Here is a 14638-nt window from a genome sequence, read left to right as displayed (position 1 = left end):
TTAATAGACTGTTATGTTACATATTACTTATGTTATCATTAAGGCATCCATCAACAACAGGCTATTAGGAGTTAAGTTTCTGCATGAGTCAAAAGTTCAACGTAAATTTTTGATTGTGTGGGGGATCGGTACCGCAAACCCCTGCACTGTTCAAGTACTCTGTACTCTGCTCTGAAAATTATACTTCAGACTATCTATAAAGCCTACAGCACAGAAGCTGAAATTATTTTCTCCAAATAAGGAATACCAGATTCTTAACTACTAATTCTCAAAGACATCCCCATATCCAATGAAAATAACACTTTAACAAATTACTTACTTCAGGTCCTGTAGAAGGTCCTTTGCATTAAGCATGGTTATTAAAGAGGTGGTAGCTGCAGGAATTATGATAATGGGTGTTCGAGATCCTATAAAGACAAAATTATAAAGGTAGCAAATATGTTATTATTATTAAAAGAAATATAGTTACTTTTGTAATTAATAAATTTATAATCTTAACTCCTTTGAGCTAAAGAAATATTTAAGTCAACAATAATATTCAAAATATTTAGTAATCAGTATGACCTGAGTATAGACTAATCAGAATGGATACCATGCACAAACATCTGATATAACTGCACAAGCATAATATCAGCCTTCGTTTTGTAATCTGGCTTACTCACTTTTACTTTCTATTTTTTTAATTTTTAAGTTTTATCTTTATTTTAGTAATCTCTATACCCAACATGGGGCTCAAATTCATGATGATCAAGAGTCAAATGCTGGGGCGCCTGGGTGGCTCAGAGGGTTAAGCCTCTGCCTTTGGCTCAGGTCATGGTCTCAGAGTCCTGGGATTGAGCTCCACAACGGGCTCTCTGCTCAGCAGGGAGCCTGCTTCCCCTGCCCCCCTGCCCACCCCCACCCCCCCGTCTGCCTCTCTGCCTACTTGTGATCTGTCTGTCAAATAAATAAAGAAAATCTTAAAAAAAAAAAAAAAAAAAGAGTCAGATGCTCTTCAGACTGAGCCAACCAGGTACCCCTACTTTTATTTATTTTTTTTTTTTTAAAGATTTTATTTATTTATTTGACAGAGGGAGAGAGATCACAAGTAGGCAGAAAGGCAGGCAGAGAGAGAGGGGGAAGCAGGCTCCCTGCTGAGCAGAGAGCCCGATGTGGGGCTCGATCCCAGGACCCTGAGATCATGACCTGAGCCGAAGGCAGAGGCTTTAACCCACTGAGCCACCCAGGCGCCCCGCTACTTTTATTTTTTAAAATAAGTTTAAAATCTGGGGCACCTGGGTGGCTCAGTGGGTTAAGCCTCTGCCTTCTGCTCAGGTCATGATCTCAGGGTCCTGGGATCAAGCCTTGTCTGCTCAGAGGGGAGCCTGCTTCCCCACCCTCTCTGCCTGCTTGTGATCTCTCTGTCAAATAAATAAATAAAATCTTAAAAATAAAATAATTTTAAAATCAGGGGCACCTGGGTGGCTCATATGTTAAGGGTCTGCCTTCGGCTTAGGTCATGATCCCAGGGTCCCGGGATTGAGCCCTGCATCAGGCTCCCTGTTTCTCCCTCTCCCACTCCCCCAGCTTGTATTCCCTCTCTTGCTATCTCTCTCTCTCTCAATCTGTGTCAAATAAATAAATAAAATATTTAAAAAGAGAAAAATAAAAAATAAAATAAGTTTAAACTTATATGCATAACCTCACCTTTCTTCTGATTTGGGGGAGGTCTTGCTTGAGAAACTGTTAAGAGAGGAAAAAAAAATGAGTGTTACAAAATAACATTCTTATTTTCAAAGTTACAAAGCAACTAAGCCCTAAAAATTTAAATTACATATGACTAGTTATAAAGTTTTAAAACATATTGCAATCTTCTCAAATAATAACAATTTTCTCAATTTCTCTGTTTCACAAAAACATTAAAATGCCTTACCATTATATAACAATATATTGTAACAAAGTGGATATACTACATTGCTAACCTCTTGAGTATCTACATTAACAGATATTACAGTCTAGCAAAAGCAGCAAAGAGTTTCTTAATTAAATGATAGCCAATGTAGTAAATGCAAAAACATGTAACACTGGGGGATAGGCTGGAAGGAGGAAATGTGCTTAACTATCTGGGAGGGAAAAGAAAGGCATTATTGGGAACTAAGACCTAAAATACTTCTTACCATTTGTCTCTCTCTTTTCATATTTGTTTTTTCATTAGAAGATTAAAGGCAATGAGTCATGTGCAGGTCTATATTATCTTGAATTGCCCTTTTTTTTTTTTTAAGATTTTATTTATTTGGGGGGAGGAGAAATTGAGCGAGAGCAGGAGGCAGAGGGAGAGAGAAACTGAAGCAGAGTCAGTGCTGAGCATAGAGCCTGATGTGGGGCTCAATCCCATGACCACAAGATCATGACCTGAGCTAAAACCAGGAGTTGAACACTCAACTGACTAAGTCACCCAGGTGCCCCCAGTTGCCCATATTATTAATAATTGTGAACGTAGGAGATGTGGGCGTGGAGATGGGGTAATTGGGTGATGGGCATTGAAAGCACATGATGTGGAGAGCTCTGGGTGTAACATGCAAATGATGAATTATTGAACTCCACATCTGAAACTAATGATGTACTTACTATATGCTAGCTAACTGAATTTAAATAAAAAAACTGTGAATGTTATGTTAAAAAACACAAATATTCATCTTTTCATTGTCGTCTATATAATAGACTTTATAATGGAAATAGGTGTTGGCATAACAACAGCAACATCAGCCTGGTTCAAGATTAATATGTTTTAGAATCTAAAAATGCTGTACATCCAATTTTCAGAATTTACACATACAAAAAAATTTACTGACAGCTTTCTATGTGTCATGTACTGTATTAAAATTTCCACTTCCTTAAATCACAAAAATAAAAATTTAGGAGATTTAAAATTCTCACTCAACATCAGTTGTTAAAAACAGATTACCATTTTTATTTGTTTTTTATTTTTTTTTTTTTTTCAGATTACCATTTTTAAAGGGGATACACTCATTTTTGGAATGTGTTCTTTTTTAAGGCAGGAAAATGCTACATTTTAACTTAATACTTTGTACTCCTTTCTAAGGCTATTTACTGTGATAAAATTTTATGGAGTCCAGTAGTACGATTTTTCCAGTCCCATAAGGCAGAGAAATATATATTTAATACAAGTTCATGCATATACATATTTAGTAGTGTTCTCATCTCTTTCTACTTGCTAAGATAAAAATACAAAAGGTTTCTCAAACATTTTTAAAAATAGGATTCAAGGAAAACACCTATTAGCTGATTAGCTAAATAGCATCATTTGGAATATAATATATTCTCAGTAAATATTTGGTATTTGTTGGAGGGATAAAGTAACGACAGGATGGCTAGATATATGGGTAAACAGGAGACAGGACTTGCTAAAAAAAAAAAAAAATGAGTAATCTTTGCCTGAAACACCACTGGTTTGGTTAAAGAAGCCCACAATGGACGGAGGAATTTAGAAAAAGATTCACTAAATTCAAGGGTGAGAAGACCCCATGTAAGAAAAAGACAAAATATGAAAGCACATATATTAAAATTTACAGACGTAGCAAAAAAATAATTACATAAGAATATAAATAAGTTCCCTGGTTAAATAAGGACCAAGGTCCAGACACAATGACAAACACATTATACTAAGCTTGATTTAAAGTGGGAGAGGGGAAGAAAGGGCAGAATAATACTAGTTCATAAGGCACAGTGATTAAGAGGAAGAATGTACTCAGATTATCTCAATTCCTATCTACATTTTGCCACTTCCTGGGCAAATTACCGTTGCAAATTGAATTGACAGACCATTCATTCAGTTTCAGTTGTCCTCAACTATAAATCAGTAATAATAGTTTCTACATCTTGAAACTGCTATAAAAATCTTAACAATGCTGGTTAAGTCCTTAATCAGATCTTGGCTCATATTTAATATTTAGCAAACCCTGTGGCTATAGAGGCTCATCCTAAATGCTACTGCTTCTAGTACCACTAATACTACCACTACCTTCAGCAAATTCCATGACTGAAAATTTATAAGCTGAGAATAAGTAATTATTATTGATTGCTATGTATGATTTCTAATATAATTAGTCTTCACTTAAATATTCAGAGCCTTATGCACAAGGCCCTATTATTATTATAAATAAAACAGAAATAGTCACTGCCCTCAAAAACCCTTCAGTAAAGTAGGGGAGTCAGACCATAAATAAATAAGCAAGCATACAAACATATTTAAACAAGTTTGAACATTCAATTATTAAGAAACAAAAGGCAGAAAAGTGTCCTTTGGAAAGAACACGCAGAGAAAGCCTCTCAAAGAAGTGCCATTTAAGCTCAGATTTCAAGGATGAAGAGGAGCCAATGTGCAAGGAATAAGTGAAGAACAGCCCGGTGAGGGGTAGGAATGTGAGCAAATGCCAAAGACAGGAAGAAACTGCTGTGCTTAAGGAACTGCAAATGTATAGACTACAGGGACAAAAGAAAGAGTGGCAGGAAATGAGGTTAAAAATATATGCTTTCAAATGGAAAAATATATACATATACATACACACACACACACACACACACACATACACACTTTCTAGGCAATATTAGGTTTGTATGTAAATGCCACTGGAAAACCCTGTAATTTTTAAGCCACAAAGTGACATAACTTGATTTTCATTTCACATCTTCTGCAAAGGAAAAACAAAAGATTTAGATAAGGGATCAAAAGGCGACAAGCATGAAAGCAGAAAGCTCAAGATTATTAACAGTAGTCCACACAGTGGTGCTACTCAAATTAAGTGTAAAGATAAGAGGGTCTTTTTTTATATATTTGAAATTTCCAAGGTCAAGTGAACAAAATGCGGTAACAATGAATTACTAGAAAATGATCATGGACTTGAATGTTGTGACAGTACTGTACTCTCAATTTCTATATGTATCTTGTTGGAAGCCAGAAATAGGTCATGGACTAACACTTCAAGAAGCACTGGTCTAGAGAAATGATAATGGTGTAGACTTAAATTCTGGTAGTAGAGATAAAGAGACAAATCTGAAACACAGAAAAGGTAAATTTGACAGAAGTCACTGACCTATTAGATGAAGAGCAATAAGCAAATGTGAAAAGTGAATAATGAAGAGTAACGCCTGAATTTTTTTGTTCAAGAAACAGAGTTGACAGTGGTGCTGTTTATTCATGAAGAAGACACTTGGGAGAAAAGTTCAGGCAACAGAGGTTTTACATCAGTTTTAAGATGCCTATGGCATATCCAAATGTTAATTTATACAAGATACCAGAGATAAGAAGAGATGTCTGATTTGGAGATACAAATTTGAAAATCATCAGCATAGACGTAAAATAATGGAATGAGATAACAGAACCAGCACAATCTTTTTAAAATATACAAGGGGTGGGGCACCTGGGTTGCTCAGTCAGTTAAGCCTCTGCCTTTGACTCAGGTCATGATCCCAGGATCCTGGGATTGAGTCCAGCATCAGGCTTCCTGCTCAGCAGGGAGTTGCTTCTCCCCAACCCTTCCCACTGCTCGTGATCTCTCTTTCACACTCCCTCTCTCTCAAGTAAATAAATATTTTAAAAATTAAGTAATAAATAAATAAAATACACAAATGGCTAATTCTATCAATCTTATATGTAAAGCAGATAAACTAGAGCTACAGTTCACCTACCCATTTCAGGCAATCTATGAAATAAAAGTAAAAAATTAAAGCTGGACAAAGGAAATATGCATTGTACATGCATAAGAAAGAGGCAGGAAGCAAGGATATGGGTAAGAGATTTAAGCTAGAAAGAAAATGACAGTAAGGTACAGGGCTATGGCTTATCAAAGGCTTATCCTTCCTAATCCACTGAAAAACATGTACTTTTGTTAGTTACATTCTCCAAATAAATATTTGGAAGTTGAGAATAATTGTAGACACTTTCAAATATCAAATTTACCCAGGGACTTGCCTGGCACAATTGGTGCTAGATAAACATGTGGTGAAAGAATAATAAAAAGGAAAAAAGTAATCAATAATGGAACTCAGTATTTGAGTCACCCCACTGAAGAGATAAACAAAACGGTGGTTCGTTCAGTCCTCCATTTTCAAATGATTCGAACTCTATCTACAAATAAAAGTTATGAATGGATAATTTCTCATCTATAACATATTATACTGCCAAATAGGTTTTGAGCATTCATATATTTTTTTAATTTTGAAAAGACAGCATAAGTGAACATGTCATATATTACACAGTATCTCTTCAAAACTGGGCTGCATCCCATAGGCAAATACAAAAAACATTTCTACAGCAAAAGAAAAATTCACTAATCAAGACAAAGGTGACAAACTGCTGAACATCCACTAAAATAAGTTTTTATTCATAGATGAGTGCTAAAAACTTGTGGAAAAGGAAGAGGAGATCTCACATGGATGGGCATCAGAATATTTGTTCTGAGATATTAATTCACATTAATTTCAATCAGTTTAATCACCAGTGCACCTTGGTAGAACAGTTGAAAAAGAATGATTAAAATATTAAGAGTTGAAAAGACTCAGAGCTCCATAGTTTACATATGATCTTCCCCAAGGTCACAAAACTGACTGATAGAATCCAGATCCCTTAACTTCATTTTATCACATGGTACATTTGAACAACCTGATTTATTTAGATATCAGTGCCTCCCCTACCCCTTTCCTTGTCTACCAAATGATTTTGAGAAAATGTGAAATGACAATTTTACACTACACAACACAAAAGTGCATTAGAAATCTCCAGTGGTGATTTCTCCCCTATTATACCATTTCTGAATTTCTAATGTGATCCTCTGTAGACTGACCAACTATCGCCTCCCATCCCACCCTTCCAAAGAAACACAATTCGATATCAATCATTTGCTTCTATAATATCCCTCTACTTCACAGGTTGTATTGTTTGGGCCCAACTGAGTCTAGCAATTCCTACTGCCATCACTTTTTCTTCCTTCCTGAAAAGAACTCCTTTTTAGCTTTTTCTAGTTTCTGGCCCTGAGTACGTACATGGAAGGCATTCAACTAACATTTATTGAATTTAATTGCTCTTCCTTATACTCTTAATATGGCTTTTGATTAAGGTCCTCTGTACTTAAAAAACAGTGCCACAGTCCTGTTATCTGAAATAAATTTATCTAGTGTGCTCCAAAGTTAACACATGGCTAGTAAAGTCCTCTTCTCCACTCATCCTCAAAAACAGGAATGATAAAGATTCCAAACAAATCCACTGTCATTAAAAAAAAAAAAAAAGAAAGAAAGAAAGAAAAAGAAAAAGTAAATACAACTCATGTCAAAATCCAGATATATGGATCCAGGACACATTGTGATATAAAATTATCCCACTATAAGCCACATATATTCATAATACTGTACTTCTAAAGTGCTTCCAGAAGTATTTAGTATGTATAATTTACATAATTTTAGAGTTAGCTTGTAAACATACTATGAATAAAAAGACAACCAATTCTGCACTATTGATACTGCCAAATTTAAGAGGAAGATCACCCAATTAAATTCTTGCCTGTGCATTTCCAATCCTATTCATTTTCTTCATAGCCATTTTCAAAACCACTGATGAGGTAAAAGAAGAAAAGGTATAGCCTAACACTTTTAAGTACACTAAATGTAAAAACACCAAAATCAAACACAAAACACCTAAAATGAATATATTGCTGGTCTCTACATGCATTTATAAAGATCAACCTTTTTAGAAACTAGGAAGAGGGAAGAAAAATATTTCCAAAATAGCTTCAGTAATGCTTATGCTTACCACACATTTTACAGAACTGATTACAGAATCTTATATGTTCAAGAACACAGACATCTGAAATTCTAAGCATCAAAGCTGCTGAACAGTCTATTAAAATTATAATGCTGTGCTTCCGACAGAGGAGGAAAAATCACATCCGTATGTACCTCGAACAAGAAACTGGTGAGGGGATGTGTACACATACATAGCTTTTTAAAACATTTTTCTAAGATCTTACAAACATTTTCTAAAAAAATTTTAACTCTTCAACTCTATTTGTTCAAGTAAATGTTCCTATATTACTTTATATTAAAGTAAAATTTCAATTCCTTCAAAGCATTGTAGTATCAAAAAAATTTGTGACAATTAAAAACCAAACAAAAAAATCCCCAAGTTTTGTATTTCACCTGGTCTTGGTACTGGCTGTGCTGCAGGAGTCTGAGTCTTACGGGCCGATGCACCTTCCTTTAAAAGAATAAAAATTAACAAATAATATTAGAATTCCTTTACATAATAAACACTTCCATTTAATTACTGCAAAGAAATTTCGTATTCTCCTTGTCTCTCATTCAATCAGTCCCTCCACTAAACATGTTATGATCCTAAGCATTAAAACAAAAAGCAAAACAAAACAAAAAAACCCCACAGAAAACAAAAACACCTCCCTTATCTTTTATGCTACTGGTCATGAGGTAATAAAAGGATTCTTTAGTAGAAAATAAATTTAAACTGTTATCATACAGTTTATTCTAAGAATATAATATTTTTCAAAAATTTGATGATATGCTTAATTGTTGACAATTTTAATATTTGCATAAATGTTATTACCCATTTTAAAATTGAGTCAATCTTTTTTCCATCAAACAGTCTCAAAATGAATAAATGATACATCATCTCACATTAGAAAGATGTAAATGCTGTTACTTTGCAGTGCATTAAAAAATCCCACAAACATTTCAAATTAAATGCCTTTAAAATATTCAGGGAAAATAATCACATTTATAAAGACAAGATTTGTTACATTTAAGAGTGGTTGAAAATTTTAACTAAATAACAATCTCAACTAATTACTAAGTATGTAATATATAGAAGAAAATATGCTAAGTATTGAAATATATCAATTACATATTCAGGAGTAGATGCTTCTGAAATAATTAAGATACTCAAAAAGCTGTCTTTAGTTTAACAGTTTTAATCATATTCACACTTAATAGAAAACTACAAACAAAAAAAAGCTACAAATGTAAATTTCAAAACAACTAGTGAAGATATTACTCTAGTCGTACTCAACTGAATGAAATTTGATAACTATCAGGGAAACTACATAAATCCATAATAATAAAAATCGGTATTCGAATCACAGAAACATTTCTAAAGAAATACTGCTAAATAATGTTAATTTTAACCATATTACATTGTCTTCAAAACTTGAGACTCTTCATAGTAAAATAATTTGGAATGGCAGGCTATACCACAGTTGTTTTTTAAATAAATAACTAAATCAAAGACATTTTAGCTTTCCATCTCATGTTAGTCCATAAAGAGAATCAACTAGGTATTATACAATAAACATGAAAATAAAACAAATGTTACCCATATTACTTAAGAAATCCTTATATGTAAATACTGAGTCATGGAATGTGACTTAAGTACACACAGAAACAGAAAAAAATAAAAGAAATGAGAGAGAAGAAGAACAATGAGCACACACATATACAGATATCTTTCTGTTTACATTTTGACTGTAAGGTTGGCTGGATCCAAATCAAAGCCCCTTCTTTTCAAAAGAGTAGATGAAGTTCAAAATCACAAGAACAAAACAGCACTATGTGCATATTGAGAACAATCAGAACCAAAACTGATTCAGGTGACTACTAAAATATACCTATATCATATGAAGAGACTGTGGCTCTTATAACATGGGTCAGCAAAAGGTACAAGCACATAGAAGTAATATGTAAAAAAAAGTCTTTTCCATTACAAATCCTAACCCTTAAGTGTTTTTATATACTTTTGAATAAACTCAAAACTGGGTATTTTCTGTTTACAAAGTAAGTTATCATTGCTTGATGACCTTCTCCTACTCCAAATTATCCCTTTTTGGGAATAAGCCTTAGCCCTTGGTCACTGGAAGAGGCATATGTCTTAGGTTAGGTCAATCAAGAGTTCTCCCCTGTATGTTTTATAAATTGGAACTAGCATGTTATACCTCTAGTTACAAGGCTGCAAGGTGGTAAACCAAAAATTACAGATGACCATGTATCGCTTGACTCCTGGGGAAAGCCCATCTGGAGGAGGACAGAATGACACCAGTATGCACAAAATAAAGAGGCAGAATACAACATCCTTTATAACACCTATCTAGTTATAATAGCCTGCAAGGCCTCTTCTCCCCCTACCTCTTTTGATTATATGAGCCTTTAAAATCCCTCACCTCACTACTATGCACTCCCACACACATTTTTATCTAATTACTTGAGCAGAGTTACTGTTAGTTGCAACCGGAAGAGCTCTAACATTGTCTCCTCAGATGTACTGAAAATTTGAGTCAATACAGTATAACTTTAATTTTGGAGTTAGTAAACAAACACAAATAAGTGTTAGGTACAAGCACGCATTCACACACTCTCTCACACACACAAAGCTATACAGCTATTAAACTGGAGACTGTGGACTCCTTGAAAAAAAACTGGGGAGATCTTTGCTGATCATGTCAGTGTATAGCCCGTTCAGGACTCCCTAGCCAATACTAAGGGCTAAAAGTTCATTCCACTCCAATCTGTACTATTTTGAAATAAAATTATAGAAGTCCTTGCATAAAGAACCTCAGAAACCATATAATCAACCCCACATGAAGAAACAAAGGTGAAGTTTTTCAAAGGCTACAAAATGGCGTATCTGGCATACGTTAAGAAAAAGGAACAATAATTTGGCAGTAATATGGGGAAGAGACTGACAGTTCTACATTTTTAGAGATATTTGGACTGGGGAAAGAAAAATAATACCCATCTGGGAAAATAAAGTATCAGCAAAGAAACAAAACAAAACAAACAAACAAAAAAACCCCAACAACTAAAAGAGCTGACAAACTGTGCTAACTGAAGAGGAAAACTTGCTTTCTCTTGAAAAGTCAGAACAATTACAATTTCCACCAAGACTTGAGGCATTCTAGAAAAGAAATAACTGATAAGAATGGTAGAAGTGATAGAATCGTTTTTGTAAAACATAACAAGGCAAAACAAACTATGCTGTTTATAATCCTTACTTGCCTTATTTTAGCAAATGAGAAAATCTAAAAATCTTCTGGTACTGGGAGAGACAATATTGGTTATTTGCTGCTTTAAACTAGCAGGAAATAATACCATGATGTGTAATATCATAAGAAAAAAATATTTGTAACAAGTGTCAGTATGAAAAAGAATGCATTATATTTACTTTATTTGGAAAAATGCTGCTTATATGTAACTTCATAAAATACTGAAAATTCTAAATGAAGAAAACACACAATACATATGCAGTTTATAATTATCATTTTGACTACTGTACTTATGACAGTAAAATAACATGTTTTAAAAATGAAATACGGGGCACCTGGGTGGCTCAGTGGGTTAGGGCCTCTGCCTTCGGCTCAGGTCATGATCCCAGGGTCCTGGGATCGAGCCCCGCATCAGGCTCTCTGCTCCACAGGGAGCCTGCTTCCTCCTCTCTCTCTCTCTGCCTCTCTTCCTAGTTGTGATTTCTCTCTGTCAAATAAATAAAATATTAAAAAAAAAAATACTAACTGTACCCTTATATGCTTCTGTCTTTCTATACTAACACACTCCCGTGAAATGTGGGTTTGATATTTAGAATCCCCAACTACCAGGATGCTTTTTTAAAAAGCATCTGAATTTTAAGTACACTGAGTCTTTAAAAAAAAAAAAAAGAATTTTTGAAAAACTATGTAGAAAAAGAAAACTGCAGGGCATCTGGGTGGCTCAGTGGGTGAAAGCCTCTGCCTTTGGCTCAGGTCATGATCTCAGGGTCCTGGGATAGAGCCCTGCATCGGGCTCTCTGCTCAATGGGGGGCCTGCTTCCCCCACCCCCCCGCCTGCCTCTCTGCCTACTTGTGATCTCTGTTAAATAAATAAACAAAATATTTTTAAAAAAAGAAAGAAAAAGAAAATTGCAACTCTGTAGACAAATGACAATGAGACTGAAAACATAAAAGATTTTAAGAGCAAAACACAAATTATGAGCACAACTTATTTTTTTACATTTGCCATAACCCAGGGGCATATGCATACAATGTCAGCCAATATAGAAAATAGTTAACACATTCCTAAAATATACTGTATTTATAAAATATATAGATTTGATACTTCTATCAAATCCCTCATTTGCTATAGAATTCTCTATTTATTTGTCTGCTTCTCTCAACCAGACTGTAAGCTAACTTAGGTCAGGGACTGTCCACTATGTCTCCATGCCTGTTACATGGTGCCTAACGTACTGTAGATTCTTAAAAAATATACATTAACTAATTAAAACAAAGCCATTTCCCTTAGTATTACTGATTCACCACTGTTAAACTGTTTCAATCTGCTAAGTAAAAATGGTAAAAATATCATAAAGAATTATTGAGAGACTGGGGCGCCTGGGTGGCTCAGTGGGTTAAGCCACTGCCTTCGGCTCAGGTCATGATCTCAGGGTCCTGGGATCGAGTCCCGCATCGGACTCTCTGCTCAGCAGAGAGTCTGCTCCCCTCTCCCTCTCTCTGCCTGCCTCTCTGCCTACTTGTGATCTCTCTCTGTCAAATAAATAAATAAAATCTTTAAAAAAAAAAAAAAGAATTATTGAGAGACTTAAACATTAATTTATTCATTCTATACATATTCATCAAAGCACTGAGTATCAAAAAACTGGGAATGCATCAGTATAAACAAGATCAAAGGGATCCCTGCCTTAATCAAATTTTGTAATTTAATGGAGGATCAGTAAATGAAAGTTTAAAAATTATAAAGAATTACATATGTATTTAGTTATTTATAATGTGCACATAAGTACCTTCGGTAAGTATGTGTATGTTCAACTTAGTGTCCAAAATAAAGAGGAACTAATATTTATTAAATCAACTTCTTTCCACAAGAAAACAGTCTCTGACAAACCAAGTTCATAGACTACACCATGACCAAGTGTCATTTATTCCTGGAAGGCAAGGATGTTTCAATACAGGAAAATCAATAGATGAAATATACCACATTAACAGAATGAAGGGCAAATAGATGATAATTTCAACTGACACAGAAAAAGGATCTGACAATTTAACATCCTTTCATGAATAAAAACAACATCAAACACACCTTAACAAACTAGGAATGAAAGGAAACTTCTTTAACATAATTAAAACTAAATACAAAAAATTCACAACAGCTAACATGCACAATGGGAAAGACTGAAACCTTTCCCCTTAAGATCAGGAACAGTATGTCCACTTTCACTACTTTGATTCAACATAGCATCTGAAATTCCAGCCAGGGCAATTGGGGGTGGGGGGAAAGGGCACCTCGGTGGTTAAGTATCCAACTCTTGGTTTCACCTCAGGTCATGATCTCCTGCTCGTGATACTGAGCCCCACAGTGGACTCTACACTTAGCACTGAGTCTGCTGGTCCCTCTCTCTATCCCTCCCCCTGCTCTCACAAGTGCACCTTCTCTCACTCACTCTCAAACAACCTCAGGGAAGAAAAAAAAACCAAACACCTCCTTCAACTCAAAACCGAAAGAGAAACATCCCAATTCAAAAATGGGCTAAGAATTTGAATAAACGTTTCTCCTGAGAAACTGACCATTCTCCAGCTGGTCCACAAGCACATGAAAATATGCTCAAACATCACTACAAACCACAAAGAGATAACACTTCGTACCTATTAGGATAGCTATTATCAAACACACACACACACACACACACACACACACACACACACACACAAAACAGAAATTAACAAGTAGTGACGAGGATGTGGAGATATTAGAATCTTTGTGCATGGCTGGTGGGAATGTAAGATTTATAAGTACTATGAAAAACAGTATGGTTGTACCTCAAAAAACTAAACACAGAATTACATACGATCTAGCAATTCCAACTCTCGGTATATAACTGAAGAACTGAAAGCAGGGACTTGACCAGGTATTTGTATGCTGATGTGCATAACATTATTCACAATAGCCAAAAGGTAAAAACAACCCAAATGTCCACTAACAAATGAATGGATACACAAATCACAGTTTATACATACAATGGAATATCATTCAGTCTTTAAAAAAAGAATGAAATTCTGATATATATATATCCATAACATGGATGAACCTTGAAAATATTATGCTAAATGAAGTAGGATAGATACAAAAAGACCAATACCGCATGACTGTACTTCTATGAAGTACCTGGAAGAGTCAAATTCATAAAATAGAGAGCAGTGTAGTTGTTACCAGGGGCTGGAGAGAGGGCAACAGGGAACTGTTTAATGTGTACAGAGTTTCAGTTTCAAATGATGAGAAAGTTCTGGAGATAAAGAGTGGTGATGGCTGTACAACATTATGGATATACTTAATGCCACTGAATTATACACTTAAAATGATAATTCATATATATAAATAATAAAAAATCTTTTCTAAAAAACACAAAATATGCATAAAAGAATAAACACAGTCTAATTACAAATGATGGCAGACTTTTCAAGGGATGTCAACTCAGAGAACATCCTATTTCCCCTTTTCAGAGCTGGACTATACCCACAAAGGATAAACTTGTGAACAAGCTGACCCAATCATATCTTCTCTCCTTTGGATTTCAAAATCCATACTAAGAGATATG

The 14638-nt window shown here is 34.8% G+C and overlaps 1 protein-coding gene across 1 annotated transcript in view; it reads right to left on the bottom strand.

The window, feature by feature from the left end:
- Nucleotides 1-14638, bottom strand: part of CDC73 (cell division cycle 73) — a 119011-nt gene that overhangs the window by 28647 nt on the left and 75726 nt on the right. The window contains exons 11-13 of the mRNA XM_080824367.1: nucleotides 8191-8248; nucleotides 1687-1722; nucleotides 320-407 (exon numbers count right to left, since the gene is read on the bottom strand). Of these exons, the coding sequence (XP_080680493.1) occupies nucleotides 320-407; nucleotides 1687-1722; nucleotides 8191-8248 (182 nt within the window). The remainder of the gene's footprint in view (nucleotides 1-319; nucleotides 408-1686; nucleotides 1723-8190; nucleotides 8249-14638) is intronic.

Source organism: Martes martes (assembly GCF_963455335.1).
Source record: "Martes martes genome assembly, chromosome: 15".
NCBI classification, from domain to species: Eukaryota; Metazoa; Chordata; class Mammalia; order Carnivora; family Mustelidae; genus Martes; species Martes martes.
This window is presented reverse-complemented; position numbering and strand designations above follow the sequence as displayed.